Raw genomic sequence first — 20,643 nt, forward strand, 5'->3', positions numbered from 1 at the left:
GAGAGTGAAGCAGAGATAAAGGTGGGTTCATGGTTACTAACCTTCAGAGAAAGTCAAACCAACACTGTTCATGGAGTCACCGGATAGGAAAAGATGTTTACCTATTTAGGAGCCCAGTCTTTCTTTCATCAGTCAGTGAAAAATCTCCTTGGTTTTACAGACAGCGTACCTTTCCAGCCTCCCTTTCCCTAGGTGGTGTGTTGGGACAAAAAGGGCCATGGCATTCTACTCTGTACATCAGCCACATTTTTCTGGTGTTGTCTCATGAACCTGTCACAATGTAGCTCCAATTGCAAGAGTTAGGTATCTGCAAGGGCTTCCAGCTGTAGGTGGGAAGCAAAGCGTCTGTTTCCAATCTTCTTATATATCCAGCAATAAAATCCAACCAGCCATGCATTAAAAAAAGATTAGACCCATAATCAGATAATTTGCATGCTTGAAGTTAAGAATGTTACAGAACATACTGTCCATGGTATGTGTCATGTCCAGTCCATTAATAACACTAGACAGTTGATAATAAGGATAGTCTGTCAGCTGAGTTCAACTACTATAGCATTTCTTTACTGATGTGCTTACCTAATCAGTGGAGAAATAATTTTGACAGCTGAAGCAGGAGACTGCCTGTGTAACTGTACAGCACATGCATCCCTTACTTTGGCTGAAAATGCATTTATCTTCTATGTTCTATAACTTAAATTTGTAACATAGTGTTTTACACAAAGGCCAAAAATTCTGGTGTCACAGATTTCTTAAGACAGTATAAATTATTTTTCTTATCTAATAACAACCATTGCAAGAGCCTGGTCCTACTCCAGCCTATTCTAATTATTTTGGAAATCAGAATACAGACTGTGGATGACAGTGTTCAAGATCAGGAAAAGCTCCAGCAGTGAAAGTGCCATCCAGTTTTTGGTGGTTTACATGTGTATTTTGAAAGTGAATGGATTGCTTTTTGTCTGAATTCAGGCTATGTGCTGTTTTGATGCAATGAAGAAAGGTCAACATTATTACTGATGGGGAGAGCTGCTGGTTTGTTTTTTTCTCACTGCAATGCTTAAGATTCAGATCATGTTTTATAAGCAGTATATTTCCAGTATCACATATGTCCTCTCAGGGAGTTCATAACACTCTTCAGCTATAATGGGGATGCCTGAGCATTTTGTTTTGTTCTGGAATTGTGACTCAGACCCTAGCATCTGAGAAGCCATTTAATCACAAATCACTTAAAACTCCCCTCCTCTTGCCCTTCTAGAATAAGCCTCCTTTGCTTTGTGTTCTTCCTGAAGCATGTCATAATATAATTTCCAAATGTGACAGGACTTGAAAGAAAGTCTGAATGAAAAAAAACTATTTTCACACTGATTATTACGTGAACTCAAATGAGTTCACCCAACACCTGATTGCTTGGCTTGGTGTGCCCAATTTGGCACAGATGCTTCAAATTTTGGTCAAAAGCATAGAATAAAAAAACATGGTGCAAAGAGCAGAAGGAACAACAATGAGAGGCTTTGATTTTGTAGAGCTTGTGTGTAATATGCTCTATGCTTGGTCTGAAATGTTCTTTCTAAACATCTGCCTGTGTAGAAGAATCCTTCACTAAGGTGATACAGCTTTGTGGTAAAATGTGCCAAGATCATTAAGGAAACAACAGGATTTCTGCAGTTGAGTAAATCAGGTGTTTGCAGAGTACGGAAATTATGAGAAGTGCTGCTCCAAAAACCAGAAAAGAAACAAAAAGTTACTTTATTTTTAAATTACAGGGGGCTGCTTGCATAACATAGGATGAAAAAGCTGAAACGATGGAAATAGTGTCATGTTTTTAAGAGGCCACCACTAGGGATGAAGAGTAAAAAGACACAACCATAAAGAGAACAAAGTAATTGATGAAGTCATGTTAAGATTTTCCAGGCCAGTGTGTGAGTGTGTATGTACATATGTCTCAAATAAAGAAAATGTTTGGCAAGCAATGTAATTATCATTTAAGTACTTATGGAAAACACCAACAAAGAAGGAAAAAACCCCCAAACTTTCATTAAACTCAATGGCATATCTGCTTTATGCAGAAGACAGATAGATGTCAGGAAGTAGGTGACTAATGAAGTGGAACTCTGAGAATCCTTGCCTTAGATAAACAATTATTAGAGCAACATTCAGGCAATCAAAATAAATATTTTGCAGAAGCCTGATGGTAAATCCTTTAAGTAATTCATAACAAATATTCCCAGAAAAAAAGCATAAAACAGCAAGCATGCTAATGATTTACAGGGGTTCCTTTTTCATGGTGCTGCCTTAAGCCCCAAGCATGTATTTTATTCCATAGTTAAATAGCTGTAGGTGTCTGAAAGGCGGTAATTACATTTGTAATAAACATGAGCATCTATAAGCACTGTACAGTGTTATTTGTAAGAGCTCAGTGAAACACAGATATGCACAGAGCTGAGAAGTCACAGCATTTGTATCCAAGCTGCATGCATTGAAACGGGAATTATTGTTCCACAGAAAGAGAGTGGAATTGTTACTTTGAATTATCTTGTTGAAGGCTCAGTCTTGCCATAGCTGCTCAGAGTCTGTGGCAATTGGGGCAGCTCTGAGCTGGGCATTGGAACACCCTGCATCCCACAGAGCCCGAGCACTGCCTCCAGAGACCACTAAGGGTTTGCAGTGCAATTTGTCATGTGAAGTAATGACCCACCTGCAGCAGCTTCCTGACTCTTTTCAGGTTGTGGATCAAGAGCAGATTCTTCTCCTGTGAAACTCGGTCCAGCTGATCATCCACTTGTATGATCAAATTCTGTAAAAGGATCATTGCCATTGCTTCATTGTTGGCTGCAGCCTCCCTAGAGAGTCAATGAACAACAACCACGCATGTTTAAAATGTTGTATGGTGCGTCAATCTAGCAGTACAGAAAATGAAAACCTATTCAAAATCTAGGCAGGAAAAAAAAAACTTTTTTACAGATTTTTTTTTAATACAGAAATATACGGTGAGTTGCATATAGCTAGAGCTTGTGAATAATGATTTTTATGATTTTGTGTTTTTTTAGTATTCCTACAGATATGCATCTATAAAAAGAGGGTGAGGTGTTAGCACAGACTGTAGAGTCAGCTAGAGGAGACAACTAGGGTTTTCTAGTCTCTGGTCCAGTGAATATTTAAATACTTCCAGCTCACTTGTCAGAAGAAATGGGGCTTATGCAAACTGTCCCTCTCACTCAAGTCACACAGATATAATTTCTGATTTTGCTGCCCAGTTTCAGACAAAGTTGGCAACAGCCTTGAAGTCCAAAAGATAGAATGTTCTTACAAATTTCATGGCAATCTGGCAGGTTGATAGAAGAAAGGAATCCAAATTAGCACCTCCACTGAGGAAAATGGCAGCAATAACTTGCTCCAGGAGGCAACAGCCAGATGGCCAGGCAGCAGATACATCTCTTCACACCAGGCACCAGATGAGCCTTCCTCCAGCCAAACTATTTGGGGATACAGGAACACTCTGAGGCTACTGGTGAAGGGTATGTAGGAGATACAGGAAGGACACAGACACAGCCAGGCTTTACTGGTTCTGCTGTTTTTGGTACAGCTTGGTATGTGCAGGGCAATAGCATTAGTGAGCAAAACTGAGGAGGAAAAAGTCTGGACAGCATGGTATCCTTGTCCTTGGGATAGCCTCTCTCCTTGCCTCACAAATAGCAGATGCCTGTTTGAGGTACACCTGCTAACTCCATGTCTGGCAAAAAGGAGATTTTAATGTTACCCATTTTGTTACAGTCCAACAAATACGGAGCCATAAACTGTAAAGAAAGATTTTATTCCTTAGCAGATTTTTTTTCCCCCTCCACAATAGTCCTCCAATAGTCATGTGGATTTAGCTTGAAAAATGGAGATATCTCTTTCTGGTATGACTTATATTTATTTTTTTTTTCTTTTTGTAGATTTTTTTTTTTTTTTTGCATTCAGTTTGGAATTTTCTTAAGATAACTCTCAAGTTAATTGAATCCAAATTTGTGCATAAATTGACCTCCTAGAGAACAGTTCCTGTAAACAGCTGGCTTGTTCCCCAGAATTATCCAGCTTTAAGTGCAATTTTGGACAAATGAATAATTTTATGCTGCAAGATGTAAATGTATACATTTCCACTGAAAATTATCTTGCATTATTTTTTATATCTATTTTTATTGGATGTTGTTTAGGCGTAAGTTCAAATGTGAAACTACACCTCCCAGTATTTCTTAAGTTTAAATGGCTAAATCCATAACTAGTGAAATAGTATTACTGGAGTGTAGATACCTGCACAGTTTGTAAATGAGCATGTTAAAGCCTGCCAGCAAACAAAAGAACTGTTAGTGATTGAAATAATAGGAGGCAGAATGAATGAAATCCTACCAGTCCTGGCTCTCTATCCATTGTGCCAGTAGGTGTCGGATTTCCATGGGGAAGTTATCATCGTAGAACTGGTCTACCTGCTCCAAAAACTTTATTTCCAGTTGTTGAACTTGACTCCATTGGGACATACTACAAAAGAGAGGAATTAAACATGTTTGCAATTGAAAAATGAATATGAATTATTAATCCAAACTGCATAAATCAGTTATTTTCATTGTAGGTCATACACTTTGACATTTTATTATTTTTTTTTTCAAAACAGGTGATACTTGAGTAAATTTAGTCAGTTAAAGGGAAAATGGAGAAATGTGAGCAAGGTCACATTAAAGAAGTTTTGGCTCTTAAGCATGAATGGGCACCTCTGTTAATTCCCTTCCTTCATGTAAATTTTTTGAGATACTTTATGATGCTTATGAAGTGGCAAAAATTACACACCATCTCTCATCAAGAGAAGCAGCTTAGGATTGTACTCTTCAAACCCAGGTAGAACTATTCTTTTTGAAGGGGAGTGGAAAGCAATGATTTTGGTCTCTTCTGGTGAATTGATCCCACTCAAAATTTTCTTAAAGTCATCATGGTTGTGTGTTACTGTACTGTTCCTAAAGCCTCACGTTTTCTGTTTGGAGAGTACTGCTTTACAACCTAAATCTAGAACATCTTCTCTACTTTAAATTGCCATGGAATTATATTTGATGTGCCCTGGGATCTCAGTCCTAGGGCTGAGATCTGTGGGCTCTGCCAACTCCCTGATCCCATTCCAGAGGTGGTCTTCCATTTCATCTTAGCAAAAGACACAAAATACAGTCAGGGGCTAAAGACTGAACAGGGCCAACAAACTGTGGATCTGTTGGAACATTTTTGATAGAAACTTCTCCTGAAGAAAGACAAGATTTCATCAAAGTGAACATTTTTGTAGAAAGCTGACCTTTTCTATTTCCAGTTCTGTAGTTTTAGAATGTCAACACTTTCAAACAAAGACATAATATTTTTAATGCTGTAGTCTTTAATTTTGCTATTTTTAAAGTCAGAAGGAAAAAAAGGTAGTATCTCAAGTTTAATGGAGTCCTGAGCACTTACTCATGCAAAAGTAAAAGTGACAGGTTTTAGTTTCTCAGCGAAGGCTGATAGGATGATTCTGCATGTGTTATGAAGGACACTGTATATAACGTCAGTGGAAACGTGCCCAGTGACATTTCCCTCCTCTTTATTACTTCCATTCTCAGAGGAACAAAATATTGCCTGAATATTTGCTTTTGTTTCTTAAAATTGCTGACGAGGAGTTAGGCACAGGAGTTTTTTGCTGTCTGTGTTGCTGTATCGACAAAGAATCCCAAACCTTATTTCTGGTGATACATACAAGGAATCAAATTATAATGCATTAATATTTTATAGAATAAAATCAGAGAATTGTTAACATTTGGAAGGGAACTTCAGGAGTCTGTCACATTTTTCCTGACCTCACACTCAGGGAAAAAAACCCCACAGATTTTAAAGTCTGTGCACTGTTGGTGGGAGTTTTTATTGTAAATGCTAGTGAATTCTGGTGATTATGATATCCTAACAAGATTAGTGAGGAAACTTAATATTTTCATGTGAAGTAAAAAAAAAAGGCAAGATTTTGTCCAGCCTGCAGCCCCCTTTAGGCCTGCCGTGTAAGTTACAGGGATGCTCACATGCATAAAATGTTGCAAAGCACATGGGCAAGGTTTGTCCCTGGGATTTTTGTGACCTGCTCGGTACAACCCATGTTCCCTTCGTGCAAAACAGGGACAGCTGAGAAAGTCGGGCGGTTGTAGCTTATTGTGAATGCCAGTGAAGAGACCTGAACGAAAGTTTTCAGCAAAGATGAGGCAACACAGTGTACAAGAGCACGTAGCGAGAGGACAGGAGGAATGGGCTCAAACTGAAGGAGAGTAGGTTGTCATTAGACCTAAAAAAAATCTTGACTGTGAGGGTGGGAGCAGGCTGCCCAGAGACGCGGACTCCCCATCCCAGGAGGTGCTGGAGGCCGGGTTGGCTGGCGCTCTGAGCAGCCCGGTCTCTAGTGCATGTTGTCCGTGCCCACGGCAGGCTGGTGGAACGACACGATCTTTAAGGTCCCTTCCTCCCCAGCCACCCTGTTACTGCACGGCGGCCGGCAGGAGCGGGTGCAGCGGGGACGGAGCTGTGTCCATCCGGCCGGCGCAGCCCAGCCCCGCTTTTCGGCTGCCGCTGTGCCCGGGAGCCCGCTCCCGCCGGCCCGGCCTGTGCCGGGGGTCGCTGCCCGCCCCGTCCCGTCCCGCCCCGTCCCGTCCCGCCCCGCTTGGCTTGCCTGTGCCGGTCCGGCCGCGCTCCGCCGCTGCCGCCGCCGCCGCCCCGCGGGCTTTAAGCGCCGCGCCCGCCCCCGGCCCGGGCAGCGCCTTCCTGTGCGTCAGCCCCGCGGGCCGCCCCGCCGCCTGGGGTAAGCTCTGCGGGGCTAGCCCCCTCAAGGCAAGCTCCCTGCTCGCCTCCGGGAAGCTGAAAAGTACAAAAATCTCTCCCATTCGTGCTGTGAGGGCAGAGGGCTGGGTCCCGCCGCGCTGCGGGCCCGTGACATCCCTGAGGACTCGGCTCCCCCAGAGCCGTGGAGGCAGCGGTGTCCCCACGGGCCGAGCCGTGCTCAGGGAAGGCCGGGAAAAGGCAAAGGGCAGTGCTTGGAGGAGTTGGGCAGCAGAGCAAAGCGTCTTGTGGCCTAGAATCACAGAGGCTGGACAACACCTCCAAGAACATCGAGTCGAACATCGAGTCTACCTGAACATCACCGTATCAACCTAAGACCCACAGTCAATTTGTTTATTCAACACCTCCAGGAATGGTGTCTCCACCACTTCTCTGGGCAGGCTTAGTCACCCTTTCCATGAAAAGATTCTTCCTGATGTTCAGCCTGAACATCCCCTGGTGCAGTTTAGGACTAACTTAAGACTCTGCTCAGACCTGCCCTCTATCCTTCAGGTTCCAGCAAGCATAGGAGGCTACTTGGCTTATGTGGACCACATCAGGACAGCGAATTACTAATTTAAGGACCACCCAGGAAATAACATTGATTAGTAAGGTGATTTTGTGCTGTCAGTAGGGGGAACTATTGCACTGTATTTCATTTAACTAAATATTGGTAACTATTTTTCTTTTTACATTAAGCACTCGTTTTATGAACGTCCTTAAGCAACTGCTGTCTGTAATGATGAGAAGACAGGTAGTTCATACCGTTGCAACAAAACAAGACAGTAACAGGTTTTCAATCCCCTTTTTGCTCACAGTTTCTCTGCTTAATCAAGAAAATCTATATGATGGAGTGGTTGATAGGAAACACTGTATTATTTTAATATTATCTGATGGAAGTTATCTGTTCAGGTTTGCTTCAGAAGGCCATAAAGCCAGAAGTTCAGCTAGATGACCTCAAAATCCGGGGTAATCAGAGGTTACCTTCATCCGAGGTTTGGAGATCAGTTTCTGGGAAGATGGTTCCTTTCCCTTCTTCCCTCCTTTCTCCCCCCATTTCCTGGCAGGTAGAGCAGTGGAGGCAGGCCAGTGGCTGGGATGGAGACCAGCTGTGGAGCCAGCTGTTGGGGGTGCAGGATGCTGGATGTGAGCTGTGGCTGTGAAGGCAAGAGGACAGGGACATGATCCTCACAGCAAGGGGTGCAGGAAAATGGATGGAGTCACTTGTGATGTTACAATGCATCGGAGACCTCTGGGGCTTTGCAGAAGCTCGTTGGAGAAGGAGGAAGGGAAGGGCACTTTCTTTGAGGGAGAGGAATAAAGAGGATTGTGGTCTTAGGGCATTAGATTTGGATTATCAAAGGCATTAAGGTGTGGCTGGGTCTGAAAAGGCCTGAGGTGTGCAGGGACAGCCTGAGTATAGGGGATGTTTGAGGACCACGGGTGAGAGAGGAGGGTGTGGAGCAGCAAAGCTGTCAGGGTGGTGGGAGTTGAGGGGTTCCCATGTGAGCCTGAAGCAGAGCTCACCTCTGTGCTCTTGGACAAGGGTTGGGAGTGTGTTAGCATATGGTGAAGGATGGGATGGTGTTTGGAGGTGTGAAGGAAACTGTTGTGGAGCAAGACTGAGATAAGAAAGAGATGGTCTAGGTCAGTTCTGGTAAGCTCTGGAGGAGATCTGTGTGGACAGGATCCTGAAAGAGATGGCTCGAGGTGTGTGGTGGATACTGCTGGTCTAGAACAGGAGGAGGCAGTGCCTGGGCTGAAAGTGAAGTTTAGGGGTAAGAAGTTGTGGCTCACACTCAGTGGAGGAGTTCAGTGAGTACAGATAGGACAAGCTGAAACCACCATAGGGTTTGATGGGTCAAAGTTAATCTTCACTGTGTTATGTTCCATTCCATTTCAATCAACACATGGGTGTTTCAGCACTGGTCAGAGCAGGAGAGCAAGAAGCAAGTGTCTACATTGTGTGGGCTGTTTAGGGAAAGAAAAGGTCTCAAGCGATGGCGAAGGAATTCAGGACATAGTAATCTTCTCATCAAAACTTCACTAAGTTTTTTCTAGGCAGACTGAGCCAATTTATTACTTAGATCTCTCTGACCAACCTGTAATCAAGGTTACCATCTCTCATGTTTGGCCCCATGTCATTATACTCCTTGACTAATCTTTAATTAGAGCATGTGTCATCTGTCTTTTACATAAAGGAGACATTCAGCTTGTACATGCTCTACATGTGTTATGTCTTGTATCTGAGCTGTTCATAGGGGTTTTTTTGTGCATTCAGAACATGGACTTCCCGTCTCAGTGAGGTGAGTAAACACTGTAATTGTGAGAAGTTGTCCTGCTGACAGTGTAGTTCCTTCTAGTCAGCACAGCATAAATCAGTAGTTGTGTGTGCAGGTCACATCCCTTACTGTCCTCTGTTTGGAGAAAAAAGACAGGAACAGCAATGTTGACCTAAAGTTACAAGTTATAATAATCTATTTATGAATGCTGGAAAGAACTCCTATTTCTGTGTTTGTATGTAGCTAAAAGAATGGTCATTATGCCTAGAAAAAGAGAGTTTTGGCTATTTGGTGCTTCTTAACTGCTGAAATACTTATTGGTTTTACCCTTCCAGTATTCAGTGAATGTTATGTGCAGATGTATAAATCCATATAAAGATGTGGGGTGACAGAGATAATGCTGAAAGCAGTCTTGGCTCTGATCCATTGCAGCTGTGTTAATTACCAAAGAGTGGGAACAGCCTTGCCCTCCCAGCTATGGGAGTGATAAGAGAGTGAGTTCACTGGTAGAGTCCCACTTGGTGTCTGCTGGCTGTGCTGTGAGGAGGAAGGGACAGGAGGTTGTGTGAGGACAGACAGGGTTAGGTGGCTGTGCTAAGGATGGGAAGGAGCTAGCCAGAACTGCAGAAGGAAGAGAGGAAGAGCCACAGCTGTGTGGAGCTGCCCATGGGAGGCTACACAGAAAAGGTATGAGAGACTTGTCAATATCAAGGTGCTGATACTTGAAGCCTTCTTTGGTATCACTTGTACCTCCTCTGTCATAAAGATATATATCTAGACCAAATTCAATGTGATATCAACTAGAAAAAAATTAACTCGCCACACGGAGAATAATGAGAAATAAGGAACTATAGAAAATGAAGTTTTCTTCCACTAGCTTGAGTTCAGGTCTCTGTTTTCAGGGTGGCTTGGCCTTTTGAGACTGCAGTTTCTGGCTTTGATTTTTTTGGTAGGTGCAGGTAGAGTGACCATTTGGCAGTGCATGAGCAGGTCAGGACAAGTAACCTGTAGGCTTCTGTCCTTTTTGCTGCCCTGCCCCTAATGGAGGGTCCATGCCCATTCCTGCTACTGGGGAGAGAGTCTTCTACACCAGTTCACAGCACGGTCAAGGTGAGAGGTTCTGCTCAGCTGGGACAGTAGGAGTTTTCATCTCTTCCTGTCTTTGAATAACAAGTGTGTTGTTTTGATGCATGCTTTTTTCATTCCTTTCGTTCAAAAGTTCAGAAATTTTCAAAATAAAGGACAGCTACACTCAACCATGATGCTCCTCCTTCCCTGCTGCTATGGCAATTGCACTGAACGGGGAATATGCCAATTTGCAGCTAAATTTCCCACCACAAGACTCCTTATCTACAACATGCTGAGAGGATGAAATCCAGAAAAAAAGAAAAAAAAAAAGGTTTACAGAAATAAAATCTCATCTGACCTGTTTTTTTTTTTTTTATTGGAGGCTGGACAAGAATAGAAGAATCCAATCAAGTACCACTTTTTGTGCAACCCAGAAGGAAGACAGTGAGTCCATAACAGGTGTGGGATTGCCATCCTGCTTGTGATACCCCACAATACATTTACGATCAACTGTACAACTGCTTCAGGTTTGTGGGTGTCTTATTGCCTAGCCAAGCAAAATTGTAATTTTGCACTGGGTGCTTCAGTGTGGATCCTGGGAAAACTTGGAGATGTTTATTCTCAAAAGAAAAGATTTGTGTTGCTCTGGTGACATTTTTCTTAAGGAAAAAGAAGACTGTGCATCTTGTAGAAGTTAAAGCTGATGCCACTTGGGGTCCTACAGTCTCCATACAAACCTGTACACTGACACAATTAAGGTAGGAAGAAGTAACATGAAAGGCCTCAATTCCACCAGAGTGCCAATCTGTCATTGTTTATGGAAAGGACACATGCAGGGAAATGAAGGAAGCAGGGAAAGAAGTGAGGGTAAAGACAGCAGTTTAGAAGGGACAGGAGAAAGCGAGAAACTCTGAGAGCCTTGTATTAATTACCTTGTACTATAAATGAAAAATCGCATATGTGGAACACTACTGTAAATAAACTTTACCTTGTCTGCTCCAGTCATTATTTTTCCAGCAGTTTTTAGCTCTTGACATATGTAATTGATTTAATCTGTTCACTTCCTGAATGATATAATGCAAATTTGAGTTTGGCTTTTCCTGAGTTACTCTAGAGTCAGGTTTCCGTTTTTGGTTGTGATTATGTAAATTGTTAGGAATTCTGGTAGTATTATTTTAACAGGCTTTTTCACTGAGTGCAGTCTGTGGGAGCTCAGGAAGCTTCTCTCTTATACAACAGCTTCCCTGACAATTGGTAATGATCACTTTTTGTTCGTGCACATCTTGAAGACTTTAAGATGAGTGGTTTCCAAAGTAGAGTGTGAGAAAGGAATACCAAATCAGTGTTAGTCGGTGAATGCTGTGGGTTTTTATATGTGTACATGTGAAGTACTTGGAAGGCAAAACGAAGACTTGCTGGTGCAACTTGGTTAGTAAATAGGTCAGTGTTGGCTGGACAAGAGAAAAGCATTTTTTTCATAGTTAGCTCACTTGAAATTTGTGCTGTCAATAGTTCCTGGAGTTCTTACTGCCTTCCTTGCCTAGGGTTAAGATGACCATGCATAATGGGAATTTCTGAGCATACTTAGGAACATTTTCATTCTGTAGTCTCTTAGAGGAGTCCTTGAGTTTTATTAAGCCTGCTAGCATATGCTAATTGCAAAAACCAGTTTGGTGCCAAACAATGGCTTCCAAATGCAAAGATCAATAATTTTAGAATTAATAATGTATTGTGGACTGAGAAGATAACTTGGTTAATTAATTTAATAAAGTGTTTTCACAAAGGGAGCAATTAAACTCAAATCTGATAATCTCTGCTTGATAATACTTAAAATGTTATATATCCAAGTAGTAGGTTTTAACTCTGATGGTACCAAGAGGACTTCGTGATTTATGTTATTCTCTGAACCTCCTTATTTTGGTCTTCTTTGTATAACAAGGCATGCATCTTCAGAAGCAATGTCAGCTTTTTGCTTAGCTAGGCAATAAGACACCCACAAACCTGAAGCAGTTGTACAGTTGATCATAAATGTATTGTTGGGTATCACAAGCAGGATGGCAAGCCCACACCTGTTATGGACTCACTGTCTTCCTTCTGGGTTGCACAAAAAGTGGTACTTGATTGGATTCTTCTATTCTTGTCCAGCCTCCAATAAAAAAACCTAGGTCAGATGAGATTTTATTTCTGTAAACCTTTTTTTTTTTTTTTTCATTTTTTCTGGATCTCATCCTCTCAGCATGCTGTAGATAAGGAGTCTTGTGGTGGGAAATTTAGCTGCAAATTGGCATATTCCCCGTTCAGTGCAATTGCCATAGCAGCAGGGAAGGAGGAGCATCATGGTTGAGTGTAGCTGTCCTTTATTTTGAAAATTTCTGAATTTCCTAGCGGCTTTTTATAGGATGTTTCAAAGTTTTCAGATAAGGCAGTTTTTTAGTACAATCAGTTCATACCAGAAACAAAAATGGGTTTGTTTTCACTGGGAGACAATTGGGATGACAAAAATGCCTTGGACTGTATGTGGAAATTTAATGCTGGAAGTTGTTCTGTTGATGCAAGCAATATTCATATTGTTCCCTTGCTTTCACAAGGAGAAAGATAAGTGATTTCTCAGTCTGGCTAACATGAGGTGAAATGCCAGTACATGAGAAAGGAGCTTGTGGCCACAAAAGGAATTAAGTGAAGCAAAAGCTCAATTCTTTCATCAGTTTGTGGTTATCAAGTTCTTGTCTTTGCACTGCCCCTGAAACTGCTCTGGTCATGAGGCTCCCACAGAGTGGGATGAGTGTTCTTTTATTTCCCCTGGAGGAACAAATTTGAGGTTCAAGGAGACCATTTGCTTGTTCACTGCAGCCTGGCCACTCAGGCAGGCCAGCATCAGAGTCCAGGATTTTGTGCTTAATAGGAAGAAGTTATGATGTCTGATACAAGCAGGAGGAATCAAAGTCCAGCTATCTTCCTAGGAAAAGCTGAGGGCCTTTGTCTTTGGGCATAATGGTGCTTTCAGTCCTGGTCTGGGTGAAGTGGCATAGCTTCAGCTGTGGGAGAAATATATCCTCCCTCTGTAGTGCTCTCAAGTAAACTGCAGTTTCAGGATTGCAGGAGTCTGCTGGGAGAGGAAAAGAGAATATGTCTGGGTTCCTCACTCCAGTTAGGAAATTACAGCAGGCCTTGAGTCCTGCTGAGTGCTTTAAATACTGACTTAATGATTTATTTGCAATGCATTGCATGAATTTGAAGGGGAGGGTGACGTTTGCAGCAGCAAATCTTCCCTGAGACTTGAGCATGTGTTGTTTGAGATGTGCCCTGGGTTAGAGCAGGCTGAGACTCCTAAATTGGGGCGTGCCAAATCAGAATGGGGTTGGGGCTGAAGTGGGCAGCAGGCTCTGAACACAGGTGGGTATGGGCAGCACAACTTGAGTGACATCACTTTGCCACCCACAAATTCTGGGTGTGTAAAAGACTGCACAGAAATTCTGAGGATGTATTCCTCAGCTCGGCTCCTAAATGCTGCCCGGATTTCATTTTAAGTGCATTTAGGATCTTGCCTTGAATTAAAAATGAGGCTAAAGTTTGTGTTGCCACGCTGCCTTGTGGGAGACAATCAACTCCTGCCCTGCTCCTGCTCTGTGCACACCATGGCTGTGTCGGGTGGATGGAAGGAACACAGGAAGGAACCGCTCAAGTATTTCTGTATCTGTCCTTGGCAGGCCTTTGTGTGCAGGGAGCATCCCAGCAAGCAGTCTGCTGTTAGATTTCCACTGGTTAACAGGAATTAAACCAGGGCTTTTCCTCTTCCACCCTAAGTGTCTAGTAATGTAAATACAGCCAAAATATGAAAATAGTGAATCTTTTATCATTTCTAATACTTAATGACGTGTATTTATCACACTTTTCAATGCTTTGAACAAAGAATAAAGAATTCCTTTTTGTATCATTTGTCTAATTGGTCCTAAAACAAACATGAGTGGAAATCTGTGATCTCAATTTTCCTCTTCTTCTCTAGTTCAGGGTCCCAATCATCAGCCTGGTGAGAATCTGCAGGTGAGATTTTCAGACAAACAGCCTTGATGGTGAGGCCATCTAGAACAGTGGTTTTCAAGGTTTTTGTAAGGCCTGCTGAACTTGTTGGAAAAAATCTGAGAACTGCCGAACCTCTTTGGGGGAAAAAATGAATCACAAATGCATTGTGGAGTGCTGCCACAGTAGTTATCATTTGCAATCAAAATAATGAGGCAAAGCTTTTGAATTACTATAATTTTTCCAATGCTGATTTTGTTTAGTTCTTTCCATACCAAGGAAGGTGCAGATGTCTTCTAAAAGCATCTTACTCTGAGTTGTTTTGCAATCTGCTCCGTGAAGGTTTATGACCTACTTGTGACCCAGAGCCTGAGAAGTGCTGCACCAACACTATAGCAGTGCAGATAGTTTTAGTTGGTCTAAGTTATCTTTTGTCAAAAAAGAAACCACTGGGTTCTCTGAACTCCTGAGAACTGAGCAAGAGGTTTCTTAGTTAAATTCTTGTGGTAATTTTTTTTCAAACTTTGTTTTACAAACCCTGTGTTGCTGTTTTTTAAGGTGCTTTTACTGAGAAGGAAATAACCTAATGCAGTGTTGAATGCACGGCATAGTCAGAGCACTGGGAGGTGCTGGGCACTGAGTGAGGCAAAAAGGAGAGATGTTATTGAAGTATTTTGTAGTACACGGCCCTGTATGCAGCTTCTTCCCTTGATGCCCTAGAAATAGAACAGACAGCTGAGGGGTTTTGCCCAGCCTGCTTGGCTTTGCTGGGAGAGGTGGCTGCCTGGTGGCTCCACGAGTGGAGCAGCTGTGGGGGCCTGAGCCCTGGGCTGCCTCAGAAGGGACCTGCACAAACCCTCGAGGGAGGGAGGCACAGCTGGAGTCTGTGTGCTGCACACTTTGAAGGCTGCATTTTATCAAGTGCTGTTTCCTTTGTGTACAAATATTTTTTTTTCTTTAAATGGAGCCTGTTGAAGCCAGGAGTGGAAAGTGCCCTCCTGTAACGAGGGGACTGCCCTATCTGAGGAAGCCAGTGATCTCTGCCCCTTGGTGGCTCTGGTGTCACCAGCTACCAGGGCAAGCTGTACGTACAAAAATAGAAAAAATTACATTAAGTATTTCAGAGATATTTAGCAATAGGAATTAATTATGAATGCAGACTTAAATGGCCATACTTAGCTGATGGGAAGGACAATCTTGATGTGCAGTGTTAAGTTTTGCATACTTCTGCAGTTAGATTTGAATCTTCTGTCTCAAGCTCGCTGCCAGTGCTGTGTAAATCATACCATATGTTAGGCATCTTCAAAAGAAAACTCTACAAACCACACAGCAATTAAAGTGGGTTTTTTGAAAAATCAGACTTTCTTTGCTTATTTGAAGATTTGTTGTTTTGCAGTTCTGCTGAGAACAAGTATCTTTACATGGCTTTGTGGACTGCATGTTTTTTCTCAATAGGAGAATAATTTTTCTGAATAAATGCAGAATCTATGTTTTTTGTGCAATACCCATTAGCATTAAGAGGGGAAACAACTCTGAAGGGAATTCCCAAATTCAGCATATTATAGCTAGGGGACAGCAAAGCCTGCTGCTGCTGTCTTGAGACTTTTCCTGTTTCATCAGTCTGAAAAGATATGTGTGTTGATAAGTTTAATGAGACTCTCAAATTACAGGAGGTTGTGTGCTGATGTGGGACTTGTATGGTGACTCAGAGGTGGCAGCATTTTCAAGAATGCATTTGTTTTCAAGTGTGGTTGTGTTGCTGAGTTCACCAAGATAAACACTGTGTTCTCCATGTGGCTTTCTTTACCAAACCCTAGTGTTGTGCAAGGTAAAGAGTAATTAGCAAGGAGGCAGCTAAAAAGAGTTATCCTGATGTAGTTACCAAAATTAGAAGAACTGTGTTGCCATTCAGAAAGATTCTGTTGAGGGAGACAGTACCTGAAATTAGGCTCTACTTCATATTATGGAAAGAAAATAGTCGGATACTGAATCCCAGAATGATTTGGGTTGCAAGGGACATTAGAGACTGTCTAGTTCCAATAGCCAGCCATGGGCAAGGGTAACTTGCATTTGACAAGGCTACTCAGAGCTCCACCCAACCTGACCTGGAACACTGTGAGGGATGGGGCATCCACAGCTTCTCTGGGCAGCCTGTTCCAGTGTCTCACTGCCCTCACAGTAAAGATTTTCTTCCTACTATCTCATCTAAATTTGCCCTCTTTCAGTTTAAAGCTGTTAACCCCTCATCCTATCACTACACTCTCTGATAAGAGTCCCTCCCTATCTAATCTGTAGGATCCCCATAAGTGCTGGCAGGCTGCTATAGGCTCTGCCTAGAGCCTTGTCTTCTCTAGGCTGAACAACCCCAACTCTTTCTGCCTGTCCTCATAAGGAAAATGCTCCACTCCCAATCATCTTCGTGGCACTCCTCTGGACTTGTTTGACACAGCTTTTTTCCAAAACAGATTTTCCTCCCATAGCTACTTCTACTTGCCTAAACATTGGCTTGGCTTGGCTTGGCTTGATCCTCTGCCAGCTGGGTAGGACATGGAGGATCTCTTGAAAGGACGCCAAAGTAACGGGTGTTATGAGGTGTGTTTAATTCCAGCATATTGTAAAGCAAGTTGTGTCTCGCCTTGAGATTCAGACTATCCAAGGAGTCGTTATCCATGAAAGCATGAGATCAGTATTTCTCCCACCAGTTGCAAATAGCCTTTCTGAACATGGAAAATTGGTTAAAGAGAATACTGCTTGGAAAAGGTGCTTCAAGCAGTCCAGGAGCAAGGGCAAGATTCAAATCACGGAAGACTTTTTCTTTCATTAACATTCAGGTTTGTCTATGTCACAGTATCTGCCAGATCACAGCACTAAGCACTTCTCCACTGTAATAAAATATTTCACTTATTCTAGTACTTTACTATTTTGGTATCGTGTGAAAAGGGATTTTTCTAATTATCTAATTTTCTGTTCTTTTTTAGCCTTTATATCTTAATCTCTAGTAGATACTCATGTTTGACCTGGAGGAAAAAAAAAGCATGTCATAACAGCACAGGTGCTCCAGAGTGGTGAGTTTGTGCGTAAGTTTTGCAAAATAGAAATTTTAGATTAATATATAATGAACTTTATTTCAGTAAAATTTCCAAAATTTCCCATTCATCCTATAGCTGGCCTTAGGACTGTAGCCACTCTAATAATGTGTGTGTAGTGATGATGCTTAGAGGCCCTGGCTGTATTTTGCTAAACAGTTTTATGCATGTCTCCACTCAAGGGTGCACTGTTCAGAGGTTGAATAAACACTGGAAATGCAGAAAGGGGAGTAGAAGGTGAAAGAGGAGCAATGATCAGCATTTGAAGCAGTATTCAACTTGCTCAGCTGCATGTCTAACTCAAACGATGAGGCCAAGCCCCTTAGGGCAGAGCTTTTGGCTTTCAGTGCCCTGTCTGTAAATTGCATGTAGCTATATCCTCCTGGAAAGTGTGTTTCCTTGCACGGTTTTTGGTTTTGCATAAGAATGCCATTGTGATGGCACTGGCATTATTTTTGTTTATGGAGGCTTGCAGTATGATTAGAACTGTCTTACCAAACTTTTTTTTTTCAAGGAGACTGTGTTATTAAAATCATCATAATATAAACAAATAAATAAGGATATTTGGGTACAGCATAGGTAATTTTATGGATCACCTCTGTCTTCATCTCTTGTGTTCTTTCTGTCTTTATTTGTATCCCTGTTCTTCTTTTTGGATTTTTGGGGAGGTGTGCTTGCCTCTGACACATGGATCCCAAATAGCCCGAGTTTCTATTGAAATTCACATTCTGGGATATGATATGTAATAAACCAAGGAAATACTGCTGAGATGAGACCAGCAAGTGACTATAGGTGTAATTTGGCAGGTTTAGTACTATAAATGTTTACAGGCATCTCCTAAAGTAGGTTATTTATTATTGTTTGTGTTCACATGGTAGTTTCTACTCAGTGATTGTCCCTCATGGATTCCAAGATTTCAAGCCTCAACAAACTAAGACATAAAAAAAAAAATCATGTTAAAATTAGTATTGGAACAAACATATTGTGCATAACTTTCTTAATCCTTCTGTGCAATTTTTTTAACAATTCAGTTTTTCTTTCTTCTTCCCCATTGACCTTGACTATATGGAAAGTATCTTTGAAATATAAATTTAAAACAGGGTTTAGAGTCAGAAGCAGACACCCACATATGCTTATCATCTGGAATTAAGTACTTTCATGACAAAACAGGGTGTAGCATAAATCTATTTGGATATAGTATTTTAATTGAGCAAGAGTTGCTTGTAGAAACACTGGTCAAGTTGTATTCAGGTTTTTTAATAAGGGAAAAGATGATGCAAGTGCAAATTGTAATGCTGAAATACTGTAGGTGTAGTTTCAGTGGAGGAATAATACAGTCAGAGCTAATATCTCTGATATCTCACCTGCTTGTTATTTGAAGGTAGTGAAATACCATTTCATTGGTCATGTTAAAACTTGCCACTGTATTGTTTAACTACTATCAGATGAATATTTAATTTAAAGGAAATATTAAAAAAAACCCAAAGGCTTATTTTTCAGACTTTTGTCAAACTATGCTCACCTAGAAATTGTTCCTTATTCCCCTTAAATTCTCTTGGAGTTCAATAAGGGAAAGCTTGTCAGGATTTTGAGGCTTGCTATTTATTTAGACAGCTCAGCTCACAATTCTGGCTTGGAGACATCCTGCAGTCCATTTCCCATCTTTGTGCTGCCCTTCAGCAAGAGTTGATCTAGCCTGATACCCTGGCAAAGCACAGCTCTTTCTTTCAAGTGCTGCACTTGAATATACAAGCCTTTTTATGGGCAGGTGGTCTTACTTGCAGTAAAATCACTCCTTACAAAGCCGTGGAGTGAAATAACGATGAAGTCACAAATTTGCAGGTATGTCAAAATGAGAGTAGTAGATAGCCCTCTGCTGTAGGAGTGTTTCCAGAATAATATTGAGCTTCTCAGTAGGGACTCCTAAACTGGGAAAACCAACACATACAGTTTGATGTTTATAAATCTAGGCGATGTCAAAGTTTCCGTTGTGGAACGGAAAGTGCGGGATTTGCTAAATCACGTTATTGCTGTGAAGCCTGGTAATGGCTTTTTCTTGTTTCTTTTCTTTCATCACTACACTAAACGCCCTGAGCTATCTGTATAATTATTTCAGGCAGCAATCCACATTGTTAGCTTATTTCCCCTGGGTATGTTTGGTGCATTTTTGAAAGTTGATTTAAAAATTGCATGGATCCATTCGGAGGGATATACAGCAGTTTCCATTCAGTTTTGCCTTATGGGTGTCTCTAGCACTCTGAATTACCAGAGGCACACAGCTTCTTGGAAGCCTGCTGTGGAGTGGTAGGGCACAGCCCCACAGGAAAGGTGGTGTCAACACATCATGGCTCTGGTATTTGATGCTCCAGGTGAAGAATTGCGAGATCAGGAAAAGAAAATCACATAAAAGTAATACCTTTACTTAGTCACTGAGTCTGTATAGGCAGATACTACTGCTTCCACTTTGTGCATTTGCAGGTGATTGAGCAAGGCAATGAGCACAGCCAGCCTTTGTCACATTTTCAGCTGTTAAATTCACTGAAACTTCAGCTGAGACTGAACCTCTGATTTTTCTTGTCATTAAATAACAGCACCTGGAGATTAGAAAGCTGGGTAAGAGCTAATTTACTAATTTTGTGTTTTCCAAACCGGAGCCAGTTGAAGTGGTCACCTAAAATCTGCAAAAGTTAAGGCTGTACAGTGTGCTGAGCTCTGTAAGTGGCAACTCAATGGCAGCGGCAACTGGTGAGCACCCTCCTGGACCTCGCAGTGCCCTGCAGCAAGACTGGTAGCTACAAAGATCTTGGACTGTGCCCAGTGGCTTGTGTCACAGCTCCTTGGCCACATCTCACCCAAAGGCTTGGAGAGCAATTCCCTAAATCCTGGGAGCACTTGTGTTCAGGCTTGCTGATTTTACAACTGCTGAGCTCAGTGGTGGCTGAGCTGCTTCCCTCCCGCCTACATTTCCTCCTTTCCCAGCTATGAGCTCTGACTCCAAAAATGTGGCATCTTTAGAAATGTTCATGCCAGAGCTACTGTCCCTTGAAGCTTTGCCATCTGTAAGGACAAGTCCTGTGCCATTCTGGGTTCAGAGAGAGAAGTCCTCTGAGGACCTGCTCTCATCTTACAATCCTCAAACACTTCTCTCAGCATTAACTGCTTAGCCAAAAACCTTCCCCCCAATGCTGTTGTGTGCATTTCCATTTCAGATTGCAGCTCCTGGTGCTTGGTGCTTATTTCTCATGTCACACCTTGATAGGAAACAGGCACTGCTTTCTTTCTTCCCTCTCAATTACTCAGGTGCTTGTGTCTAAAGGCCACCATTCAGATGCTCTCCTTTCCCTTAAGTG

The 20,643-nt window shown here is 42.0% G+C and overlaps 2 protein-coding genes across 2 annotated transcripts in view; one reads left to right on the top strand and one right to left on the bottom strand.

The window, feature by feature from the left end:
• Positions 1 to 4,511, bottom strand: part of STAT4 (signal transducer and activator of transcription 4) — a 38,733-nt gene extending 34,222 nt beyond the window's left edge. Inside the window, exons 1-2 of the mRNA XM_066322537.1 lie at positions 4,384 to 4,511; positions 2,693 to 2,837 (exon numbers count right to left, since the gene is read on the bottom strand). Coding sequence (XP_066178634.1) covers positions 2,693 to 2,837; positions 4,384 to 4,511 — 273 coding nt within the window. The remainder of the gene's footprint in view (positions 1 to 2,692; positions 2,838 to 4,383) is intronic.
• The window catches only part of MYO1B (myosin IB), a 200,390-nt gene that overhangs the window by 54,684 nt on the left and 125,063 nt on the right, over positions 1 to 20,643 (top strand). The window lies entirely within an intron of this gene.

This window comes from Sylvia atricapilla, chromosome 7, assembly GCF_009819655.1.
Source record: "Sylvia atricapilla isolate bSylAtr1 chromosome 7, bSylAtr1.pri, whole genome shotgun sequence".
NCBI lineage: Eukaryota > Metazoa > Chordata > Aves > Passeriformes > Sylviidae > Sylvia > Sylvia atricapilla.